General features: G+C 47.4%; 1 gene segment (V, D, J or C); it reads left to right on the plus strand.

Annotated features, from left to right (window-relative positions):
* Positions 1–9,253: 9,253 nt before the first annotated feature.
* On the plus strand, positions 9,254–10,311 carry LOC123466065. The segment is given in 2 exon segments: positions 9,254–9,333; positions 9,443–10,311. Coding segments are annotated over 2 exon segments (534 nt in total).
* The last annotated feature ends 13,335 nt before the right edge of the window (positions 10,312–23,646 follow it).

Raw genomic sequence — 23,646 nt, forward strand, 5'->3', positions numbered from 1 at the left:
GAGCCTGGCAGCCAGAGTTTTCCTGGGGATCTTGAAGAGATAGTCATCACCTAGGATAGTCAACACCTATTTATGAGGCAGAAGGGGACCTGGAGCCCCATCTGACACTCCAGAGTATCAGGGGGTTACAGTTAAAAGGGCTTTATTCATACCCCTCTAATGGGTGTTCCTCCTCCTTCCTGGAACAAGAGAGCTGGGAGCAATGACAGGAAATCACACTCCAGGGTCTGATAAAATGGTTTCATTAAAATATCAGCAACAACCTTTCTCCTGGACTTCAATCTCTGTCAACAGTGATGCCTGGAACCTAGAATTGCCCACACATGAAAACAGTTGATGCCAAAAGCCTAGAGATAGAAGAGACAGACATCCAAGAGATAGATCTAAATATAACTTTTCACTTTGTTTTAACTGAAGGCTTCTGTTTCATAATAAGAAATTTAGATTTGAGCCAACTCATTTGTCCATGCTCAAATCTAATTTTTTAACTTATTATAAGCTACTTTTAAAATCTGTTGAAAGTTATAAACATTATAAAATACAAGAGCACACACCCCTAAGCTCAATATTGATATTCAGAGTGACTACCTTTGACTTAGGGGTTGAGAATTCAGGGTCCTCTGGACCTTCCTCACTCCCACCCCAGCAAAACATCTACATCGTCTTCCTTTAAAGCAAAAATAAGGTGACATCTACTCATTTTTGAAATGTAATAAGTAATACCTTCACATCATGGTATTGTGTTTAATATTTGTCAATTGTTGTCTGTATTACTTTCAAAGACCTAATGCTTAAACATTTGTGATCCATATAATAATAGAAATAGTAAATGTAAATATCTTAAGTTAGATGAGATTTCAAAGGCTAAATAGGTAAGTGGCATTAGCTTATTAGGTGAAAGGTGCAGACTGTTCCATCTGGTTGTAATCTGGATTTTCATTTAGAAAACCAATGGCCTTTGGTCCACCTGCAGGAGTTAACATGTACATTGACTTTTGTATTTTTGTCAATAAGAAAGGAGATTTCTTTTCAAGGTCAGAGCCACCAACAGCTAGCAGCCAGGTGAGTAGAATGGAAGGTAAACCATGGTCTTTGTCAACCTCACAAACCTAAGAAACTAATTTTGAGCACCAGTAAAGTAAGAGATGAAATTTGATGACACTGAAATCTTCATGGAACTCTGTGCTCAGGTAACTAAATTCGACAGAATTGGGATCACGAGATTTTTCCTCCCATCCCACTCTGCCAGAGCACACAGCTCAGTCCCACCTACCCCACCACCTTTTTAGAGAAGTGGTGAAAAGGGACAGTTCTGTCAGGAGAAATCCTGCTACTGTGAAAGTCATAGAAAGCAGAGACCGGGGTGGAAGTTTTGGTTCTAGAATGGGAGGAGGGTTTAACTTTCAAAACATTCTAATACATGGCTTTTCCCACTAACACCCAAACTCTAGGAAACTGCCCAAACATGAGAAGGAGTTTAAATATCAGACAGCCAAAAATATGGCCAATGTCCAAAACACACATCCTGATATCGTTTCAGCCTGTTTCTTTTTTGCTCTACTTTTCTCCAGTCTTCTGCCTCATCACCAGAGTCCTATGACTCTTAACCTTTTTGTGGATAAAATGATCTTCAAGCTAAAATTACTGTATTTTCTTCCCTTGTTTACTTTCTCGCTGTAATTAAACCCTCGCACTTCCCAGATATCCCAGCATTAGCCCCCCATTCTCCCTGCAGAGGCTTCTCCTTTGATTTAACTGGACCTATCAGAAAAGAAGCACAAAGAAGCTATTTCTTTGTTCCCCTCATTCCTTTGGGCAATTATTGAAAGACAATGGGAAAAACAGTGCTTTCAAACTCTCCCGTGAAAAACAGAAAACAATAAACAGAACTGACATAGCTCATGCAAGCCATGTTTCTTTCCATCAGTTTTCTTCTGGTATCTCTTTGGATGATTTGCACCTGATTTTTCAAGAGTATGTGCATGAAACGCTAATGTAAATAATTCATTTGAAATCTACTTTTTAAGAAGAGGGCTTCCCTTGTGGCTCAGTTGGTAAAGAACCTGCCTGCAATGCAGGAGATCTGGGTTCAATCCCTGGGTTGGGAAGATCCCCTGGGGAAGGGAAAGGCTCCCCACTCCAGTACTCTGGCCTGGAGAATTCCATGGACTGTATAGTCCATGGGGTCACAAAGAATCGGACAGGACTGAGTGATTTTCATTCATCATTTTTTAAATGACCGTCACTTCTATGGTCAGAATCACTAACATATGTAGCTTCCTGTCAGTTTCATTTTTGACTCTTCTTTCCATCTCTCCTTTCTTCTCTCTCCCTTCTTCCCTTCCCTCTTTTCTTTGAGTAGCTTCACAGGTGAGTCGTGTGATATAATCAGGTAGGTACCCGGGATATCGGATGCGTGAGAGCCACCGGCCAATAAACATTTCGTGCTGCCCCTGGTTGGTGGTGTGTTAGTTGCTCAGTCCTGTCCAACTCTTCGTGACCCCATGGACCATGACCCACCAGGCTCCTCTGTCCACGGAATTCTCAAGCCAAGAATACGGGAGTGGGCAGCAGTTCCTTTCTCCAGGGGATTTTCCCAACCCAGTGACTGAACCTAGGTCTCTCGCATTGCAGGCAGATTCTTTACCATCTGAACCACCCCAGGGAAGCGGATGTATAAGAGCCATCAGCAACAAACCTCTAGGGCTGCCCCTGGTTGCTGCTGCTGCTGCTAAGTCACTTCAGTCGTGTCCGACTCTGTGCGACCCCAGAGACGGCAGCCCACCAGGCTCCCCTGTCTCTGGGATTCTCCAGGCAAGAACACTGGAATGGGTTGCCATTTCCTTCTCCAATGCATGAAAGTGAAAAGCGAAAGTGAAGTCGCTCAGTCCTGTCCGACTCCTAGCGACCCCATGGACTGCAGCCTACCAGGCTCCTCCGTCCATGGGATTTTCCAGGCAAGAGTACTGGAGTGGGGTGCCATTGCCCCTGGTTAGGATCATACAATTTTAAAACCAGACAGAGACTTAGACATTATTTATTACAGCCCATTGTTTCATAGATGAAAAAATGGGAAGCCACGTTCAGGACAGTATTTAACTGTATTAATACTGATTATATTTCTAACAACTATAAAATATATTTTATGTTTCTGGTCTAGGGTAATCTGTAAATTTCTTTTTGCCATCAGAAGATAAACATCATGAGAGGAGAATACTGTCTTACTCCGGCTTTGCACTAAGCAACGATTCAACGATGGCAACAAAGAAAGCTTGCTTTCCGGGACAGAGGTCATTTCTGTTTTGTTCACTATTACGAGTCTAGTGCTTGTTCTGCGCTCAATGAAAATCAAATGAACCACTGGGTCTGTCTCTGGAGGTCTTTCACTAGTAGCTGACAGTGTTGCTATACGTTGTGCACTTGTGTGTCTGTGTGTGTGAAACGTCCATGGCGCTTGGTGCCCTGGTTTTACTCAGGGTCCTTGCTGACAGATACTACTCAGGGCTGCGGGAGAGGGAGTCCCAGGAGCACCGAGATCTGAGAACTACACACTTCTGACCGCTAGGAGGCGCTGCAGCCCCATGGAAACCCAGAGGCTGTTGGAGGAGGGCAAGGACCCTGAGAAAGAAAAAAGGGAGGGAGGTTCTTAATGGAGCAGGAAGTGGCAACCTGCTTCTGTATTCTTGCCCAGAGAATTCCATGAACAGAAGAGCCTGGCGGGCTACAGTCCTTGGAGTGGCAAAGAATCGAACACGGCTGAGCACACAGTACAGGTTCTCAATGGGGGTGATGCCACAGTCTGGGAAGTTTTCGCTGTCACAACAAGGGTGGGGAGTGCTACAGGCAGGCAAGGCAGAGAGACCAGCGGTGCAGCTAAACACCCCACAGCCCACAGCCAAGCATTATCCTTGCAGTGTGTCAATAGCATGGAGGCTGAGAAACACTGGGCTGGGTTTTGAGCTTTAATGCATGCTTTGTGTGCCCAGTCGTGTTGCAACTCCAGGGACTCTACCCCACCAGGCTCCTCCATCCATGGGATTTCCCAGGCAAGAACATTGGAGTGGGTTGCCATTGCCCCCTGGGGGAGGTGGGGATCTTTCCGACCCAGGGATCGAACCTGTGTCTCTGGCAACTCCTGCACTGGCAGGAGGATTCTTTACCTCTGAGCCACCTGGGAATCCCTATTGAGCTGTAAACTTTGTACCAAAAGGGAACGTGACCTATAGACAAAGCAAGGGCAGTAATATCACCCTGTTTAGATTTTCCCAACTTCGTGTTATTATTCTCCTCTCTAATCTCAAGTTCTGGTCACGTGCTGAATTCTTATTTCCCTCTATTCCGCTCGTGGCTCCGCCTCTCTAACAGAGAATATCACTGGGAATAGGGCTTCCGTTTATTCCTCTCAAAGGCTCATCAGCAGAGTGTGCTCCTAACTAAGAGCAATGCATGATTGTGTGTGGTCTGCAGCTGGTTCTCGGGGAGACCTCAGAGTCAGTCTCTTGATGGTAACCGAAATAATTAGCATAAACCACACATTCAAGGGAGCCAAGATGTGAGTGGGGTTGTCCTGCATTATTGTGATGGAGAAGCAGAAGATCCAGAGAAAGGAAACCAGCCTGACTCAGAGAGGGACATGGCATGGGTTACCAAGAAGGAGGTGGCCAGGTCCTGGGGCAGGGAGAGAGGAAGGAGGCAGTTGCTGGCACAGAATGACCATCAGAGAAGCATCCTTGAGGCCACTTGCTCACCGTACTCATAGTATCCCTAGGAATCCCAAACTCCTTTGAAAGGAATAGAAATGAACCTCGCTTTGCACACAGCGAGTGTAACCATGGAGAAGGAGGGGGGCAGGTTAGAGGAGGCCTGAGGATGAGGAAGTCACTCTGGGCTGTGACGTCACAGGCCCAGCCCCTGGGAGGGCAGTGAGCATGGCAGCCTGGTCTTCTTACCACTGAGGACCAGCGTCCTGGGCCAGGGCTCCCCCATGGACTCCAGGCTCCTCTGCTGTGTGGTCCTCGGGCTCCTAGGAGTAGGTGAGTCCCGGGTCCAGGCGGCTGGATCCCTCTTTGAGTCTCTAAGTCCACCCATCAAGCCTCCAAAGCCTGGCTATTTCCTGGGACTTATCTGAGTTCTGTTTCTTTCTTTCTCAGGTACCTGGGGCACAGGGGTTTTCCAGACTCCAAAATATCTCCTCACACAGATGGGAACTAAGACGTCCCTAGAATGTGAGCAAAAGCTGAACCATGATAGTATGTACTGGTATAAGCAGGACTCCAAGAAATTGCTGAAGGCTATGTTTAGCTACAATAATAAGCTACTCATTGAAAATGAAACAGTGCCAAGTCGTTTCTCACCGCAGTCTCCCGACAAAGCTCATTTAAACCTTCACATCGACTCCCTGGAGCCAGGCGACTCTGCCGTGTATTTCTGTGCCAGCAGCTAAGACACAGCCCTGCAGAGTCACTGCCTGCTCGTGCACAAAGCCCCTGGCCTAGGCAGGAAACCTGTGGGACTATGCGTTCACCCAGCTCAAGGCTCCCCGAGAGTTTCCATCTGCAGGGCAGCCTGGAGCACACCGCATGTTGTTCTACAGTTAGACCCACAAAAGCCTTACAGAATTGTACTTCTCAGCTGGAGCAGAGAAGCGGAATTAAAATTCTCCAGAACATTCAGGACTCCATAAACAAGAAAGGACCCTGTCCCATGCCCTGAAGATCTTAACTGAAGGGAGAAGCCATTCCTTGCCCTCCTCTGCTGTACATACTGCAGAGCACATTGTTCTGACTGAAAACACACTATTCGCAAAGAATGCTTGATGAGCAAAAGTCAAAAGGAGAAGGAGGTGAAGATAAAAGTTTCTAAGACCAAAAGGAAATTCAGATTATCAATGAGTTCACTGTTTAATGGAAAAAAGATTTGGAGAAGCAGGAATGTCCACGGTGACAGGTGTATGGTCAGGCCACTTAAGATGGCTGTTCTCTTGTTCTCTGAACACCCTCTACTTGGCCAGGCCGTGCTCCACTCACATGACTCTCCAATCCTCCTAATTATAGTGCTTGGTCCCTGCAACTGATGCGCCCACCTGACATCAATTCCCCTATAAACGGTAGCGTCCTCCCCGAGTAGCTAAGACTGCTGCCATGTCCTGCCTGTGCACGATGGGGTGTTGCTCCAGCACCCTTTGTGTATGATCTCCTGTCCAGTAAACCACTGATGTCTCTATCACTGTCTCTGGACTCATTCTTTACTGTCCTGGACGACCATAGAGCTTGCAGGCCTGCAGGGTGCAGCCCAACAATGGGTGACCTAGAAAGGGTGAGCCAGAAGCACCGGCCAAGGCAGACTTGTCCACTGCAGACTTCCTTCTTCCAAGAAGGAACACAGGGCCATTCATCCCAATTCTGATTGAGTGTCATATTTGAAGCTTCCTGGAGATCAGGAAGTACCCAGATGATGCAGGGTATTAAGGATGTGGAAAGGACTTTCACCACTAATCTCTTGGCAGGAGCTAGACAGTGGTCCTACCTTAAGCGAGATAACTCGATCAACATATTTTGGTATAGGAACGCTGGTAGCAGAATGCATCAGAAGGGAGATAGAGTCCAGGTGGGATGTACCATTAGAAAACAACAGAAATATTTTGCTTTAAAGATTATGAAGGGGATGTGGAGGGGTCTTCTGGATGATATAGAGGAGAGGCTCTGGTTTTATCCTGGCAGATCTGATTGTGGCATTTGCTAGGAGCAAATACTCTTAGGGGCTTCCCAAGTGGTATTAGTGGTAAAGAATCCACCTGCCAATGCAGGAGACATCAGAGTCATGGGTTCGATCACTGGGTCAGGAAGATCCCCTGGAGGAGGGCATGGCAACCCACTCCAGTATTCTTGCCTGGAGAATCCCATGGACAGAGGAGCCTGGTGAGCTACAGCCCATGGGGTGGCAAAGAGTCAAACACGACTGAAGTGACTTAGCACACACACACACAATCCTCTTAGGGAGCCCTAGCGTGCAGGCTCATTATTACCAGTGCTTGGTCCTCCTGGGGTCTCCGTGGGACTCACAGCTTGTTCACCAATGTCTCTCTCTCTCTCTAACTGGGACAGGCCACTGTCTTCCAGCTGAGTGTCTTCAAACAGCAACAACACAGAGTGACTCACCTTGGGTCATCTAAGCTAGTCCCGGGTCGGAAAGCTGTCTGGACAGCCTATGGGCCTGGTTTGGTGTCTAACATGCTAGCCATGCACAGGGCTTTGGAGATCATTTCGGCTCAGTTCCTGTGTTGTAGCAGCTGCAGCAACTGTAAATATGCTGTCACGTGCATGAAGTGATTAAATACTGAAACACTGGCGCATTTCTCAAACTTCATATGAGATACATTAGAGTCCCTAGTGGTTGTCCGTGACTAAAAGCGGAAGTGTGCGTGTGTGTTAATCGCTCAGTCCTGTCCCACTCTTTGTGACCCCACAGACTGAAGCCCACCAGGCTCCTCTGTCCACGAATTCTCCAGGCCAGAACACTGGAGTGGCTTACCATGCCCTTCTCCGGGGTCTTCCCGATGCAGAGATCGAGCCCGGGTCTCCTGCATTGAAGGCAGATTCGTTACCATCTGAGCCACCGGCGTAAATACCCCATCACAATGAAATTCCAGGAGTGAATGTGTTGATGTTTTGTGCTTGCTCCTAGCTGTTGCTCAGTGAGTATTCACTGAACAAATCAAGATGGCCTATAAGCTCTACAGGGACCTGGGTAGGAGCTGCAGGACTGCATTTTGTTCACACCTAGGGATCCAGACATAACTGATGTCTGTTGGGTAAAACTTGGAATGCCCTAGTTACGTGGATGGATGGTACTGTTGCCGACTGTTTTGGTTGTTTCAGGTGCTTCTTTCTTATTCGTGATTCCCTGGAGCCTCGTATCTATCACGGAAGCTCCTGGTCTGTGGAACTGATGATAGATCTGGGCTGCTGGCGCTGTGGGGGTCAGAGGCCTGCGATCTGGAGAATGTGCTGCTTTGCCCACTGGGAGGCGCTCTGGTTCCGCTGAAACGCCGCGGCTGGTGGGGGAGGGGCCGAGGCCGTGGGGGAGGGGGCGCAGTGGTGAAGAAGGGAGCAGGGAGTTGGCCTTCCATCGTTTTTATCAGTAGGGTGCGTCATTTGTAGACTTCTCAAAGACATCGAAGTCATTTTCAAACTGAGATCCGTTTGCCTTGTGCTCTTTTCTTGTGGCAGCCTGTTTGCTTTAAGCCCAGCCAAGCCCTGTACCCTGAATACAGGCACAAGTGAAGTGAAAGTCGCTCAGTCGTGTCCGACTCCTTGCCACCCCGGGGACTATACAGTCCATGGAATTCTCCAGGCCAGAATACTGGAGTGGGGAGCCTTTCCTTTCTCCAGGGGATCTTCCCACCCAGGGATTGAACCCGAGTCTCCCGCATTGCAGGCGGATTCTTCATCAGCTGAGCCACAAGGGCAGCCCCTTAACAGGCACAAAGACTGGCTTATCTCCTGTATGGCCCTCGCAGCACTCTTCCCAGGGTCTGGTCCTGGCTGGCATCAGGGTATCGTGCCTTTTAATGACGGGCACAGGTCCAGAACAGGCCTATGGCCTTTCGGTTCTCCTCCCTCCACACAGCTGGGCAAAGGCGCTCCAGGGAGTTAGTTGTTCAGTCGCTCAGTCGTATGGGACTCTTTGCGACCCCATGGACTGCAGCACGCCAGACTTCCCTGTCCTTCACTAACTCCTGGAGTTTGTTCCAACTCATGTTCCGAGTCGGGGATGCCATCCTAGCATCTCATCTTCTGTCGTCCCCTTCTCCTCCTGCCTTCAATCTCTCCCAGCATCAGGGTCTTTTCCAACGAGTCAGCTCTTCGCATCAGATGGCCAAAGTATTGGAGTTGAGACACTGAGAGAAATGGTGTTTTGAATGTTGTCCTGCCTGACTGAGCAGGGAAGAAGATGTCTTGAAGGGGATATAGTTTGTCTGAGAGCAGCTCTTGGAAGGGAGCGGGACAGGGGGAGAATCTATATAATGAGGAGAGCAGCTAATAGCCAAAGAGCTCACTGTCAGAGGACTATCCCAGCCCAGTGGATTCAAATCTACCTTCTGTCAGAATCTATATAAGGCATGAAAAGGGGAAGAAGAAACATCCCTAGGCACTGGGGAAACTGACAGGGACGCTGATGTCACAGACAAAACCGCCAACCAAGGCCGAGGAGGCCAGAGCCCACCCACCGCCCACCCCACCCCACACACACACCCAGGGCACCCACCTTGACCCTGATCCACTATGGGCTTCAGGCAGCTCTGCTGTGTGGTCCTCTGTCTCCTGGGCATAGGTGAGTCTGGAGTTCACACGGGCTGTCCCCGGACACCAAACCATTTCCCTGTGGCTGCAGCAACACCCTTCCCTCTGGCCTTTGTCTGAATTCTGTCCTTTCCTCCCAGCCATCTCCGCGGACCCTGGGATCACTCAGATACCAAAATACCTAGTCATGGGAATGACGGACAAGAAATCTTTGACATGTGAACAACATCTGGGACATAATGCTATGTACTGGTATAAACAGAGCGCCCAGAAGCCGCCAGAGCTCATGTTTATCCACAACTACCAGAAACTCACTGGAAATGAGAGTGTTCCAAGCCGCTTCTGGTCTGAATGCCCAGACAGCTCTCAGTGCCGCCTGGACCTGAACGCCCTGAAACCACAGGACTCCGCCGTCTATCTCTGCGCCAGCAGTAGAGACACAGCCCTGCAGAGGCAATTCCTTCCTGTGCACAAACCTCCAGGGTCCAGACAGGAAGCCGTGGGGGCCATCCAAGTCTTGGTTTGGCATTTCCCATCAGACCATAGCCCTGTCTGTGGGGTCACGTGGCAAGGCGGTGAAGAGTTTCTTCCCAGACATCAACAGTGTATGCCGGGCTCGTCCTGAGAAAGACTGTGCCAAGCCATTCAAGTTTAAGCAGTTTCTTCATCTGCTTTTCCCAATCGCTTTGATCCTCTGGGAACCCTTTCGTAAGACCCTTGGCCCTCTGGCCACAGCAGTCCTACCTACCCTCCTTCTAAAAGGTGCTTTTTCTTCGACTTCCCCTTCCATCCAAGCTAGACCCTAATCTCAGCCCAGATCCCAGCTCCAGATATGCTCAGACCTTCTTCAAAGCACCTCGTTCTCTCTCCAGGGTCTCTGTCCATTCCTGCCCTTGAGGACCATGGACCCCCGATCCTGTTGGGATCGCTGTTCTCCAGTTCACCCTCCTGGCTGCTTGTTCAAGGGCTCAGCCCCTCACTGGCCTCTCTTCCACTCCAGCCTTAACCCTTCAGGCTTGATTCCTTTCTTCTTCTGTCTCTTCTGGTCTTCACACCCTGTCATATCAGCCATAGAGTCTGATGTCCTTGGATCATTGCTCACAGCAGGCAGTGAGAACAGGCAGCGGCCTCCTGATGTTTCGGAGCAGGACTTTGTGTTTGGGGTTGTCTTTGCTGAACCCCGTATCTTCCACCCTCGGGGTTGCACATACCCACAGCCCAGGGCTGGCAGAGAGCCCTGCGTCCTGGAGGGTGAGCTGTCTGCCATCTACACAAAGGCTCCCTTCTCTTTCCTGCAGAGGGCCCTCCATGGATAGGGACCCCTGATAGAGCTCCAAACCATAACACCTCTGGCCAAGTCAATCCACACGGTGACTCTATTCTATTCTAAAGTCTCTATTCTATTCTAGAGTCTTTAGAATGTGGGGATTTTTTTTTTTTTTAAAGCTGCGTGTGACAATGCCCTGGAAAATAGTTAAAAGATAAACACATCCCGATCTAGTATTTTAATGCCTTGCTTATTGTGAAATAAACAAGCCTGCTATAAAGTGGATGGTTTGGCTTAAGGTTTCACATGGATCCTCCAAACAAACACCAGCACCCCCAGGATCCTCTAAACAAATGCCAGCACCTCAGGACTCATGCCCTACATGGGCTCAGAGGATAAGAAGGTTGCCGCTGCCCTGTAGGGGGGTGCATTGCTGGGAGCTCAGCAGGTGCTTGGCTTCTGTGCCTCTCCTTTTCAGGAACCCCTGCAGCCAAGGCTGTGGTCTCCCATGGCCGAACAGCACGGAACTTTGGGAATCAGAGAAGGACTCCCCAGCAAGGGTCCCAGGGTGGAGTCCCCACAAAGGACAGCGAGAGACCCAACCTGCTTTGGGAAGCAGGTTGAGAAATGTGTCCTCTGTCTTCACCTGTTCTCTTATCCTGTAATCCAGCTCATCTGTTCTCTGATTTGTCCTGTTCCCACTCAAGGCTAGAACCTGAGCCCTACCCTGATCAAAGTCCCACATCTGCACAGGCCCTTGCTCTCAACCCCTCAGGCAGCCACCAGGCTCCTGCACCCCTCGCTGAGGGCTGGCATGCTGGGCTGGGTGCTTACCTCCTTACCTGCTCTCCCTCCCTCGCACTGAAATGTCCTTCCAGGTTTCCCGTCTCAACTTCTCACTACATTTCCTCTCCACAGTGACACTTGTAGGGTTATTCTTTTTGTTTTGTTCCCTTTGGTCTCTTCATCCCCCATGTTTTCATCATTAGGCTCAGAACTATGCCGTGCAGAGTCCATGCCCCCAGATTGTGGCTCTGAATTGGCCGTCAGAGAGGGGAGTGGGTCCCACCCTTCTGTTGGGATCTTCACACCGGGCCTAGGTGTCCTGAAGCCTGTATTCTCCCAGGGTCCCTCTGCAGCTTGGGGGCTGGGAGTCTGCACCCCTCAGGACACACAAGGGCCAGTCCTAAGAGCATCACATGTCCATGGGCACTAAGGCTCCCTCCTGTGGGGGCACTCCTGAGCCTGTGGGTGCTGCCCAGGACTGTGACGTCATCACAGGATCTCCTCCCTGGGGCTGCTAAGGACCAGATGCCTGACTGGCAGTGGCTTCAGCCCTGCCAGACCCCACCATGGACAGCAGGCTCTTCTGCCGGGTGATCCTTGGTCTCCTGGGAGTAAGTGCGTCCTAGAGGTGTGTGGGAAACTCCCATCCCGTTCCCTTGACCTAAAGGCAGTTCCACACCTTTGCCTCATTCTCTTCCTGGCCTCTGTGCCCTCCCACAGGACACTTGGTACCTGGTGTCAGCCAGAGCCCTCGCCACTACATCACACAGATGGGATGGGAGGTGACATGAGGTGTGACCCTATGCCTGGTCATTTGTACCTCTACTGGTACTGACAGACCCCGGGAAAGGGCATGGAGTTTCTGATGTCCATCTACGACAAAGAGCCTTCAGAAAAGGCACACTTTATGGAGGATTTCTTCTCAGCTGAGATGCCCGATGGCGTGTACCTCATTCTGAAGATGCAGCCCGCACAGCTAGGGGACTAGGCTGTGTTCCTCTGTGCCAGCAGCTCGCCCACAGCCTCACAGAGATATTTCCTGCCCTTTCACAAACTCCACAGCATCTCTTTGCCCTGCTCAAGGCTGCAGTGGATGGGGGTGGAGGTTTGGGAGGCTGAAGCTGCTTTCCATTTGCACAGGTCAAAATCAGCTTTAATTTGCAGAAGAAGACATGTTGCACAGGACATCTGGGGCTGTGGTATTCAGGAAAGGCTCCCAGGCACCACAGAATATGGCCATGGCCCCCAGCAATGGGACTGACCTGGCCAATGAATGACCTGGAGAGCCTACAGGGCAACCTCTGGATTCTCTTCTGCTCTCTGTTTGTGTTATTTCCTATTTTGCAAAACATGCCTTCCTTCTGTCTTTGAGTGGAGACTGGCTTACTGGAGAGGAGAGGGGAGAATTGCAAAGGAATATTCAGGAACCTCCAACTGGGAACTTTCCAGAAGACAAAGGATCTCAACAGCAGAGTGAGTACTGGTGGGAGAAGGATGTTCTGGGACAGAAGGTAGACAAGGCAGAAGCACCGTGGGACACTGCTGGCCAGCATAGAGAGGTCCTTTGGCCCTTTGTATGTGACCTCATGCTCTTGGGCTTTCAGGGATCTGGTCCAACAAGAATGTCACCACAGAGGACAGACTCGGCAAGAGCAAACATGCATAGGGCATCCTATGCCCAGAGCTGCTTGCTCTGAACCTGATGGGTGAAGACAGGACTGACTTCTCAGAGGCTAAGACCTGAGGGTTCCTGAACAATGGCCTGGAGAGACTGAAAGTTTGCGTCTGTGTGCCATGAGCTACGTTGGGATTCATGACCTCCGGAGGAGAGGATTTTGATCCAGGCCGGAGACGAGCTTGATCACTCAAGGCTTTTGTGTAATAAAGTTTTATTAAAGTATAAAAGGGATAGAGAAAGCTTCTGACATAGACATTAGAAGGGGACAGAAAGAGTGCCCCCCTTGCTAGTTTTTAGCAAGGAGTTATATATCTGCCAGGGCTTCCCTAGTGGCTCAGCTGGTAAAGAATCTGTCTGCAAAGCAAGAGACTTGGGCTCGATCCCTAGGTTGGGAAGATCCCCTAAAGAAGGGAAAGGCTACCCACTCCAGTGTTCTGGCCTGGAGGATTTCATGGACTGTATAGTCCATGGGGTCGCAAAGAGTCAGACACGACTGACTGACTTCACTTTCACCACAATTTCTATATTCATTTACACGCTGCTGAACACTTACATTGTTCTAGATTTTGTCTGTGTGTATAAAGGGGCAATATGCAGTGTTCTGATTATAATGCTTTTATGTGGACATATACTTTCATTTTTCTTGGGTAAATACCTCGGAGTGGGCATGCTGGGTGGTATGATAAGTACTTATTTCACTTTATAAAAGTGAGTACACTATTTTCCCAAGTGGTGATACCACTTAGCTTCTCACCAGGAAGGTGAGTTCTAGTTGCTTCAGTTTGTGCTGGAAAAAAAGTAGAATGGTGGGGAAATGAAATATGGTGATTTAAAGGAGCTGTGACCAGCACTACAACCAGTGGGAAATACCACACAGGAAACCTGGAGGGCTCCAGAGAAGATGGAGGTGAAAAAAAAAAAATCCAGGAAATTACTGGAAGCTTCCTGCCCCAGATGACAATGTAAACACTTCCAGTTTATTAGGAGGAGGCACTGTGGAGGCTCTCCTCGGTCGTTTGACATTGTTGTGCTAAATCCATGGCTTAAGCCCAGCTGTGTTCACTGATGACTGTGTGCTTAGCGAGACCTCACGTGGCCCTGTCCCGTCCACTTCACAGCCCCCCGATGGTCAGGTCCTTGCTCTTTTCAGGTTATGAGGAGGATGAGGTCTTTGGGTTGAACAGGGTGCAAGGGTACTTCAGGTGAATAGACAGACCTGTTGGAAGCAAACTGAAAAGCAAGGTTGGTATAGTGGCTATAATTTTGACATAATTAGCAGTGTGGTGGTGGTTTAGTCGCTAAGTCATGTCCGACTCTTGTGACCCCATGGACTCCTCTGTCCATGGGATTTCTCAGGCAAGAATACTGGAGTGGGTTGCCCTTTCCTTCTCCAGGGGATCTTCCCAACCCAGGGATCGAATCCACGTCTCCTGCATTACAGGCAGATTCTTTACTTCTGAGTCACCGGTCGATCTTTTAAAGCAGCTGTCCTCAACCTTGCTGGCATCAAGGATCAGTTTCACGGAAGACAATTTTTCAAAGATGGAGGGTGGGGGGATGCTTTCAGGATGATTCAAGTGCACTTCATTTCTTGTGCACTTTATTCCTTCTATTATTACATCAGCTCCACATCAGATCATCAGGCGCTAGATCCCAGAGGTGGGGGACCCCTGCCATACAGCACCACCCACATCTCCAGTAGCATCTATGAAACTCATTGGGTTTTCATAATTTTCTTGAGGAAATCAAAGGCAGTCTTAGCTTTTTGGCCAGGTAATGTGACAGGGTTAGAGAAGACCAGGGGAATGCAGATCCCATGGGCATGGTCAGAAACCCCTGGAAGGGCTTTGAATTTTCATACTTTTTGGAATTTATAAGCTCTGGGAAATTTCACTTAGTTTTCAAAGGAGAGCTTCACAGATCTTATCTGGATTACTAGCTGAAATGTTGTTTTGGGGGAAAATAAGGGGAAAAGTTCCTTGATGATAGGAGTCATTATTTCAGGAAAAGATGGATATATACTAGTTCCTACTGGAACAAAAACTTAGTGTTTACATGAAACATTGGCTTCTCTTAGAGAATTTGATAACATGAACCTCTGATATAAAATACACTAGGTGGGCTGCAGGTTAAGAATTCCTATTAATTGGCCTTACATTTTCTTACATGGTAACATCTTCTATATTCTTATTTATATTGCAGATCTTCATGTAGTATATTTGTTATGCTTATTTTAAATTGTTAATTCATTGAATTCAATAACTCGATTTCTCGGGCTACGTATTGTACAGTTAATTTTATTTTTTCTGGTCCTTTAGTGGTATCTCATACCCAGCTATTGATTTCTGCAATAAAAATGCAGGTAAGATTGTCTCAAAGTGAAGAAGGGGTCAGGCAAGAGCAAAATGAAAATTATTTTCACCAATTTTTTCTCACTGCTGACCTGGACTCACCCCTTATCTTACTCATATTCCAGCCCCAAAGAGCTTCAGTCTTTCCAGAATATTCTCTTGATTTTTGATGAATCTCTAGTGCTCACATTTACCTCTTGCCTCATCAGGTTCCCCTAATGAAGGAGCCAGGTGATGCAACCTAGGTGATTCTAGGTTCCAATTTTAGAAGGATCCAGAAGCCAGTGGCTCCGCATTTTGTCCATTGTTACAATATCAGTCGGGCTTCTCTTGTCTGAAATATAATGACTGTTTATCGTGGGGCCTCAGGCATCTCTTAAACAATCTTCTGAGTTTTTTTCCTTCAAATACTTAAGTTTTGACTGGCAATCTTGCAATTTTTTCTAATTGATGCCAAAAGATGCCAAGTGTTCCATAAAGCAGAGAAATACACTTTCCTTAGTGTAATTTATAGTGATTGTTCATATTTCTATGATTTTGTGTAGAACCTTCTCCTTATCTACTATCAGAAACTCCATAAGACACATATGATGCTACTGTGAAAGGTTTTTAATGAGTTATGTGTACACAAAATTGGTAAAAAGTATTCAATTACAGGACACTGCCATCTGGGCTTGAGTTAATTTGATCTGACTCATATCCATGAAGATTCACTCAGGGTGGAATTTCCCTCCACTGGGTGGATCTTGTAAGAGGTCTGGTCACTCTTAGCTTGCTGGCACATCAGCTGGCCATCGATGACATTGATACACTGCCCAACAGTGTCACATGCGGCTGAATCAGGGATCTCTTCTCAATGGTTCTTGGAGGGCTTGTTGCCTTGAGACTTGGAAAGTCAAGAAACAGATTTCATTAGAATATCTATATTCAATCTAGGAGAAGGCAATGGCAACCCACTCCAGTGCTCTTGCCTGGAAAATCCCATGGGCGGAGGAGCCTGGTAGGCAGTCCATGGGGTCACGAAGAGTCGGACAAGACTGAGCGACTTCACTTTCGCTTTTCATTTTCATGCCTTGGAGAAGGAAATGGCAACCCACTCCAGTGTAAGACCAAGTAACAGGTAATTCAATGTAAACATATAAAGAAACATGGATTGGAAGTAAATTATCTCCAATGGGAGATACTGGCTCTGGAAATAAGTCCTTCTTAGATTCTATTTTCCCAAATCCCTCTATTAATTTTGTTATTCTGCATTAATCCATTAGTATCCTTTCTGGCATAATAGTTACAGAAGGTTAGGATATTTGATTTCCTACTTTAGCATCAAAGAAAAGTCTAGAGAAATATGACCATTTATCTATACACATTTACTCATATATGGGCAAATGGGCATTGTATGAATATTATTATCAACGAACAGAGGCAAAAAGAGGATTTCTAAAAGAAACAGGATAGAAGAGATTTTCCAGAAACAAGGGGCATTATTTTCTTATTCTGGGGTAAGCTGATTAGTGGGAACATTGCAAAAAGGCCTATGTGGTCTGCTTTGAGTAAGTTGTCTGCAGTCATGAAAAGAAAACCAAGTTTAGTGTCTCACCTAACCTAAGCCGGGTTTGTACCATTCGCCTCATCAAAACTGCTTGAAGTCAAAACAGTTCTTTCATGGCCACATTTCTTTTTTGCTTAAAATACAAAATCACAAATCATCTAGGGCTGGCTTGTATATGATCTGTATGTGTGTGTATGTGTGTGTGTGACTTTAGGAGAAACAAAGCAAAAGCACCCCCCCCCCAAACAAAGACCATACTGCGACAGGCAAACAGTGAAATAGTTTCTAATTTAAACACATCCCATGATTATTATCTCAGGGCAAAGTCAGTGTCTTGGTTATCACCCATAGGTCTCATGGGGGCACTGTGGACTGCCAAACTCCAGAAGTTTCTGGGGCAGAGCAAGCAGATAGAGCTAGTGCCTGGGACCAGGAGGGTTAAAAAACAGCATTATGTGGTGCTGTTTTCCTCTAGAAGACTTAATAGCATAGACACTAATGTGCAGGTTTGCTGTCCCAGCTGGGAGCCATGAACTTCAAATATGCAGTGCTGAGGGAGCCTCTGAGGTTGCAGGAAAAGTGAAGGGTATGGAGCTGGGAGGGGGCAGGGACAGGTAGAGAAACACCTGCCTCAAAGGAAAAGCAAAGGCACCATGGGGAAGGGCATGTGGCCTAAATCCAGCCTCGCCTTAACTAGCACATTCAGCTCACATGTCATCTAAGAGACTTTGCAGGACAGAGCAGGGTTCCTGAATCAGCTGACCTGGAAAGGGTGGGGGGGGGGGTGGCCAGGCTCATGAGAACCTGCAGAGGCAATGACATCAGAGCAGTGACGTCACTGCCTCTCCTCCAATCAGAGGAAGGAGGCCCAGAACCCCAGCTCTCAGAGAATCAGAGCTCTGAGCAAGAAGATGCCTGCCCAGCTCTGCCCCTCCTGCCATGGGCTGCAGCACCGTCTGCTGTGTGGCTCTGTGTCTCCTGGCAGCAGGTGGGTCCTTGGCACAGGAGAAAATCCATGTTCCTAGCCTGACTTTGCCTGAATCATAGACAGCATCGGGCTTTCTCCCACATTCTTTCTCAGCCCCAATCTTCTTCCCCACACGCCTTGTGGATTCTGGAGTCACCCAAACCCCGAGATACCTGATTAAAGCAAGAGGACAGCGAGGGACCCTGAGATGCTCCCCCCGCCTCTGGCCAAACCCCCCACCACCCAGGGTATCTTGGTACCAACAGGCCCTGAGTCAGGGGCCTCAGTTCTTCTTTGAGTTTTATGAAACTGCAAAGAACTAAAGGCAACTTCCCAGATCAATTCTCAGCAAAACAGTTTAGTGACTCCCGCTCTGAGCTGAACATGAGCTCCTTGGAGCTGACTGAGTTGGCCCTGTACCTTTGTTGCCAGCAGCGACCTCAGAGCTGCCAGATCCATGAGAGCCTGGGGACTGCAGTGGGAGAGAAAAATGACTGGGGGCCCTGGAAAGCAGTCCTGGGCTCTCGTGCCATGCAGGGAGGGACAAGAGAGGTCAAGAAGATGTGTTCAGAGAACAGGCTTACATCACCAGGTTTGCTCCAAAACGACCTTCCTGTCTGATACTGGATGCCACCAGGGGAGAGGAAGGGTTTGTCATTTACTAACTGGAGGCTTCTTTTTTGAGGAAGAGAGAGTTCACCTGGGGAACAAAATGGCATGATAAGTGTGTGATTCTAATAGGATCACAAGCGTTTGATTTGTATACTTTAGGGAGAAGAAATTGACATATGGGGAAGGTCCAGGGCAGAAACTACGCATGAAGTGGTTGAGAATAGATCTAGAGCTGCAAAATGAGCAAAAAAGGAAGAAGAAAACAACTGTGTTATTCAAAATATCTCTTTCCTCCTCCTCCCACAGTCTTGAATCACGAGTGTTTCTAACAACCTGCACCACCTGGAGCCAGTCCAGGTGAGGACCTCACCAGGTAGATGATGTGACGATGGTGTGTGAAACCCGGAGTTGACCTCACTTATTCCTTCTAGACCTCTCTCCCTTGCCTGCGTCCTCTGGGCACGGTTCAGTGTCTCCCACAAACAGAAGAGGGCATGGCTCCACTGGTTATAAACAGGCAGAGGCTCTCCAGGTCAACTCTGCTTCCCTGGAATCCCTTCAACACTCAGATTCTATTTGCTTCAGATCACTGCTTTGGGGGCCATCTCAGGATGCGATGTACTCTGTGACCAAACTTTGCTAAATTCCCTGGATGCAGATGCATCTTAAATCCTCTGCATCCACTCTCTCTCTCTTCCCACGGCCCCACGGGCCCTCTCTCCTCCCCACACACGACCAGGTACTACTCATTTTTCAGGGCCTGGCTCAGACCTGCCTTCCTCTTTGCTTCTTATCCTGACTTTCTGCGGGGCTATACTATTGACTAGCTTGCTCGTGCTGTGCTGTGCTTAGTTGCTCAATTGTGTCCGACTCTTTGCAACTCCGTGGACTGTAGTCTGACAGGCTCCTCTGTCCATGGGATTCTCCAGACAAGGATACTGGAGTGGGTGGCCATGCCCTCCTCCTGGGGATCTTCTCAGGCTGCTGCAATAAACACCAGGCTGTGTGGCTTAGACCACACACACTGATTTTCTCACAGTTCTGGGGCCTGAAACCCAAGATGCAGGGGCTAGGGTTGGTTTCCGGTGAGAACTCTGCTCCTGGCTGGGAGGCAGCTGCCTTCGCCTTGTGGCCTCATGGGGCCTCTCCTCTGGGTTTTCACAGAGAAAGGGCTCTCTGGTGTCTCTTCCTCTTCTCATGAGGACGCTAGTTACGCTGTATTAGAGTCCCACCTGCATCATGTTATTCATCTTTAACCACCTCTCTCAAGGTCGTAAGTTCAGATACAGCCTCACGGGGGTTTAGGACTTCAACAATTGAATTTAGGGGAGACATAAGTCCTTCTATAAAGACTGTCTTACAACCTTTACTTTCATAGAAAAAGCCAAGTATGTAAATATATAATTGATACTCTGACACTTGTGAAAGGGGTTAATTAATGCCCATTTACATAGAGTGGCTCAGTGGTAAAAGGTCTGCTTTCAATGCAGGAGATGCAGGAGAGGTGTGGAAGACATGGGTTCCATCCCTTGGTGGGAAAGATCCCCAGGAGTAGAAAATGGCAACCCAGTCCAGTATGTTTACCTGGAAAATTCCATGGATAGAGGAGCCTGGTGGGCTACAGTCCGTGGGGTAGCAAAGAGTTGGACATGACTGAGCACGCACGGATATGTTGTATACAGAGCTACATGGAGGGTTTTTTTTCCTAGCACAATTTAGACATTTATCCTAGTGTGTGAACAACTGGATGCAAGTCCAGACTTCCAGGTTGTGTGAACATTTCAACATTTTCTTTTCTGGCTATGTCTATGTCAGTGTTAAGTCCTATCAGAATATTCCACACTGAGCACTCTTCTAATCAAAGTATACTCATCAGTACAGCTCCCGGTGAGTATACTTTAAAGTGATTAGAGTAACATAGTATGGTTTCTTTAAAAAACTGTGGCTTATAATTAAATGTGGGTGTGAATCCAAGTTGCCACTCTCTTGCAGTTTCTCTAAGTCTCCTGAGTCTGACAATCTCAGAAGCTGGAGTTGGGATTCTTTCTGTTTCTTCTTTGTATCATCTGTACAGTTGGTTTATACTGTTGTCTTAGTTTCAGGTGTACAGCTCAGTGATTTGGTGATGCACATATACACATACACGTATAGAAGCGGAAAACGCAGAAGCAGTAACAGATTTCAATTTCTTGGGCTCCAAAATCACTGCCAATGGTGAATGCAGTCACAAAATTAAAAGACCATTGCTCCTTGGAAGAAAAGCAATGACCAACCTAGAGAGTATATTAAAAAGCAGAGACATTACTTTGCCAATAAAGGTCTGTCTAGTCAAAGCTATGGTTTCTCCAGTAGTCAAGCATGGATGTGAGAGTTGGACCATAAAGAAGGCTGAGCACTGAAGAATTGATGCTTTCGAACTCTGGTGTTGGAGAAGACTCTTGAGAGTTCCTTGGACTGCAAGGAGATCAAACCAGTCCACCCTAGAGGAAATCACCCTGAACATTCACTGGAAGGACGGATGCTGCACCTAAAGCTCCAATACTTAGGCCACCTGATGGGAAGAGCTGACTCACTGGAAAAATCCCGGATGCTGGGAAAGATCGAAGGCAGGAGGAGAAGGGGATGACAGAGGATGAGATGGTTGGATGGCATCACTGATTAAATGGACATGAGTTTGAGCTAACTCTGGGAGATAGTGGAAGCAGAGGAACCCGGGCTACAGTCCATGGGGTTGCAAAGAGTAAGACACAATTTAGTGACTGAAAAACAACAACAAAAATACATATATGTGTATGTATATGTTTTCAGAATCTTTTTCCTTATAAGCTGTTAGAAAATACCAAGTATAATTCCCTATGCTATGTAGTAGGTCCTTGTTGATTATCTGTTATCTATTTTCTATATTGTAATGCATATATGTTAATCCCAAACTCCTAATTGATCGCTCCTCACTAAGAGTCGGACACGACTGAGCGACTTCACTTTCACTTTTCACTTTCATGCACTGGAGAAGGAAATGGCAACCCACTCCAGTGTTCTTGCCTGGAGAATCCCAGGGACGGGGGAGCCTGGTGGGCTGCCGCCTACGGGGTTGCACAGAGTCGGACACGACTGACGTGACTTAGCAGCAGCAGCAGCACCTTTCTCCTGTGGCTCAGGCAGTAAAGAATCTGCTGCAATGCAGGAGACCCAGGTTCCATCCCTGGGTTGGGAAGATACCCCGGAGAAGGAAATGGCGACGGACTCCAGTGTTCTTGCCTGGGTAATCGCATGGACAGAGAAGCCTGGTGGGCTACAGTCTATGAGTCAGACACCACTGAGCGACTAGCAATTTCCACTTTCACTTTTCCCCATTGGTGACCATGAGTTTCTTTTCTATGTCTGTGGGTCTATTTCTGTTTTGTAAATGAGTTCGTTTTTACATACTTTTTTTTAGATTCCACTTGTAAGCTGTATCATATAATATTTGTCTTTCTCTGCCTTACTCCATTAGTATGATAATCTCTAGGTCCAAACATTTTATTGAAAATAACATTATTTCATTCTTTTTGTGGCTGAATAATACTCCACTGTGTGTATATATATATATATATATATATATATACACACATACTATCTCTATCTATTCATCTGTTGATGAATATTTAGGATGCTTCCATATCTTGAGTATTGTAAATAGTGCCACGAAGAACATTGAGGTCCATGTATCTTTTAGAATTATAGTTTTGTCTAATTTTATGCCTACAAGTGGGATTGCAAGATCATACAGTCACTCTATTTTTAGTTTCTTAAACAGCCTCCATACTCTTCTAAGACTCATTTGAAAAGACCCTGATGCTGGGAGAGATTGAGGGCAGAAGGAGAAGGGGGCCACAGAGGATGAGATGGTTGGATGGCATCACGAACTCAATGGACATGGGTTTGGGTGGACTCTGGGAGTTGGTGGTAGACAGGGAGGCCTGGCGTGCTGCAGTTCATGGGGTCGCAAGAAGCCGGACATGACTGAGCAACTGAACTGAATTGAACTGAACTCTTCTAGTAGCTGTGCCAGTTTTCATTCCCACCAACAGTGTAGGAGGTTCCTTTTTCTCCACACTGTCTCCAGCATTTACTACTTGTAGACTTTTTAATGATGCCTATTCTGACCCGTGTGAGGTGATGCCTCGCTATAGTTTTGACTTGCATTCCTCTGATAATTACTGTTGTTGCCAAACTTTTCTTGTGCTTGTTGGCCATCTGCATGTCTTCTTTGGAGAGAAGTCCTCCTAGGTCTTCTACTGACTGGATAGTTATTTCAAGATTTTATAAGTATAGAAATAAATCGGTTCATATATATAAAACCTCTTTATAAAGTACACTACTTAGAATTTGGCAATACTTAATTTAAACATCAAATCTGGAAATACATGGTTTCTGATTAATCAGAAGGAGCTCTGAATACATGTTTCCAGGATGGTTTCACTTGAGACCACCAGAGTGTTTATTTTATGGCCTGTACTATTTCATGTTAGCAAACTACCGTGATAGCAACGGTGGAGCAATTTTTTTTTCTTAGTCGAAGTGTCTCTTCATACAATCTTTTACCTCCAGAGGCTGAGTGGATTTCAAGACCAACCCTAATTCAGCCAGACTGGGGAGGCATAAGAACAGGAGTGTGAGTGTGTGTGTGTGTGTGTGTGTGTGTGTGTGTGTGTGTGTGTGGAGGAGTTGTCCTGAGGGCTGTTGGGAATTTCTATTCCTGCTTTAGACCTAAAGTGCAAATCCATGAGACTGTGGACCATTGGCCACTAGGAGCCACTGTGGGTCCATGGTAAGCAGGCTGCCTGGGAGGGGTTGAAGAGGCACCCAAGAGAGCAGAGCTTAAGGGAACCTTGACTACATGCCTGAATCAGGGAGCAGGTTTGAGTTCCCGCAGTGCTTCCAGGACACAAGGAACCAGCACAGACTCCTCACTGCCCAGGGGAGTGGGGATGTCCCTGGAACTTCAGGATGTACTTAGGGGGACCCTGCAAAGGAAGTGGAGGGTGAGGGGTTCGGATGGCTGGTGAGGGCTCGGTGATGAGTGTCAGGAAGGAGCAGAGAGAGGAGAAGAAGTCATATTGTGGACATATGGAGACATGGGAAGAATGCACAC

This window comes from Bubalus bubalis, chromosome 8, assembly GCF_019923935.1.
Source record: "Bubalus bubalis isolate 160015118507 breed Murrah chromosome 8, NDDB_SH_1, whole genome shotgun sequence".
Taxonomy (NCBI): domain Eukaryota; kingdom Metazoa; phylum Chordata; class Mammalia; order Artiodactyla; family Bovidae; genus Bubalus; species Bubalus bubalis.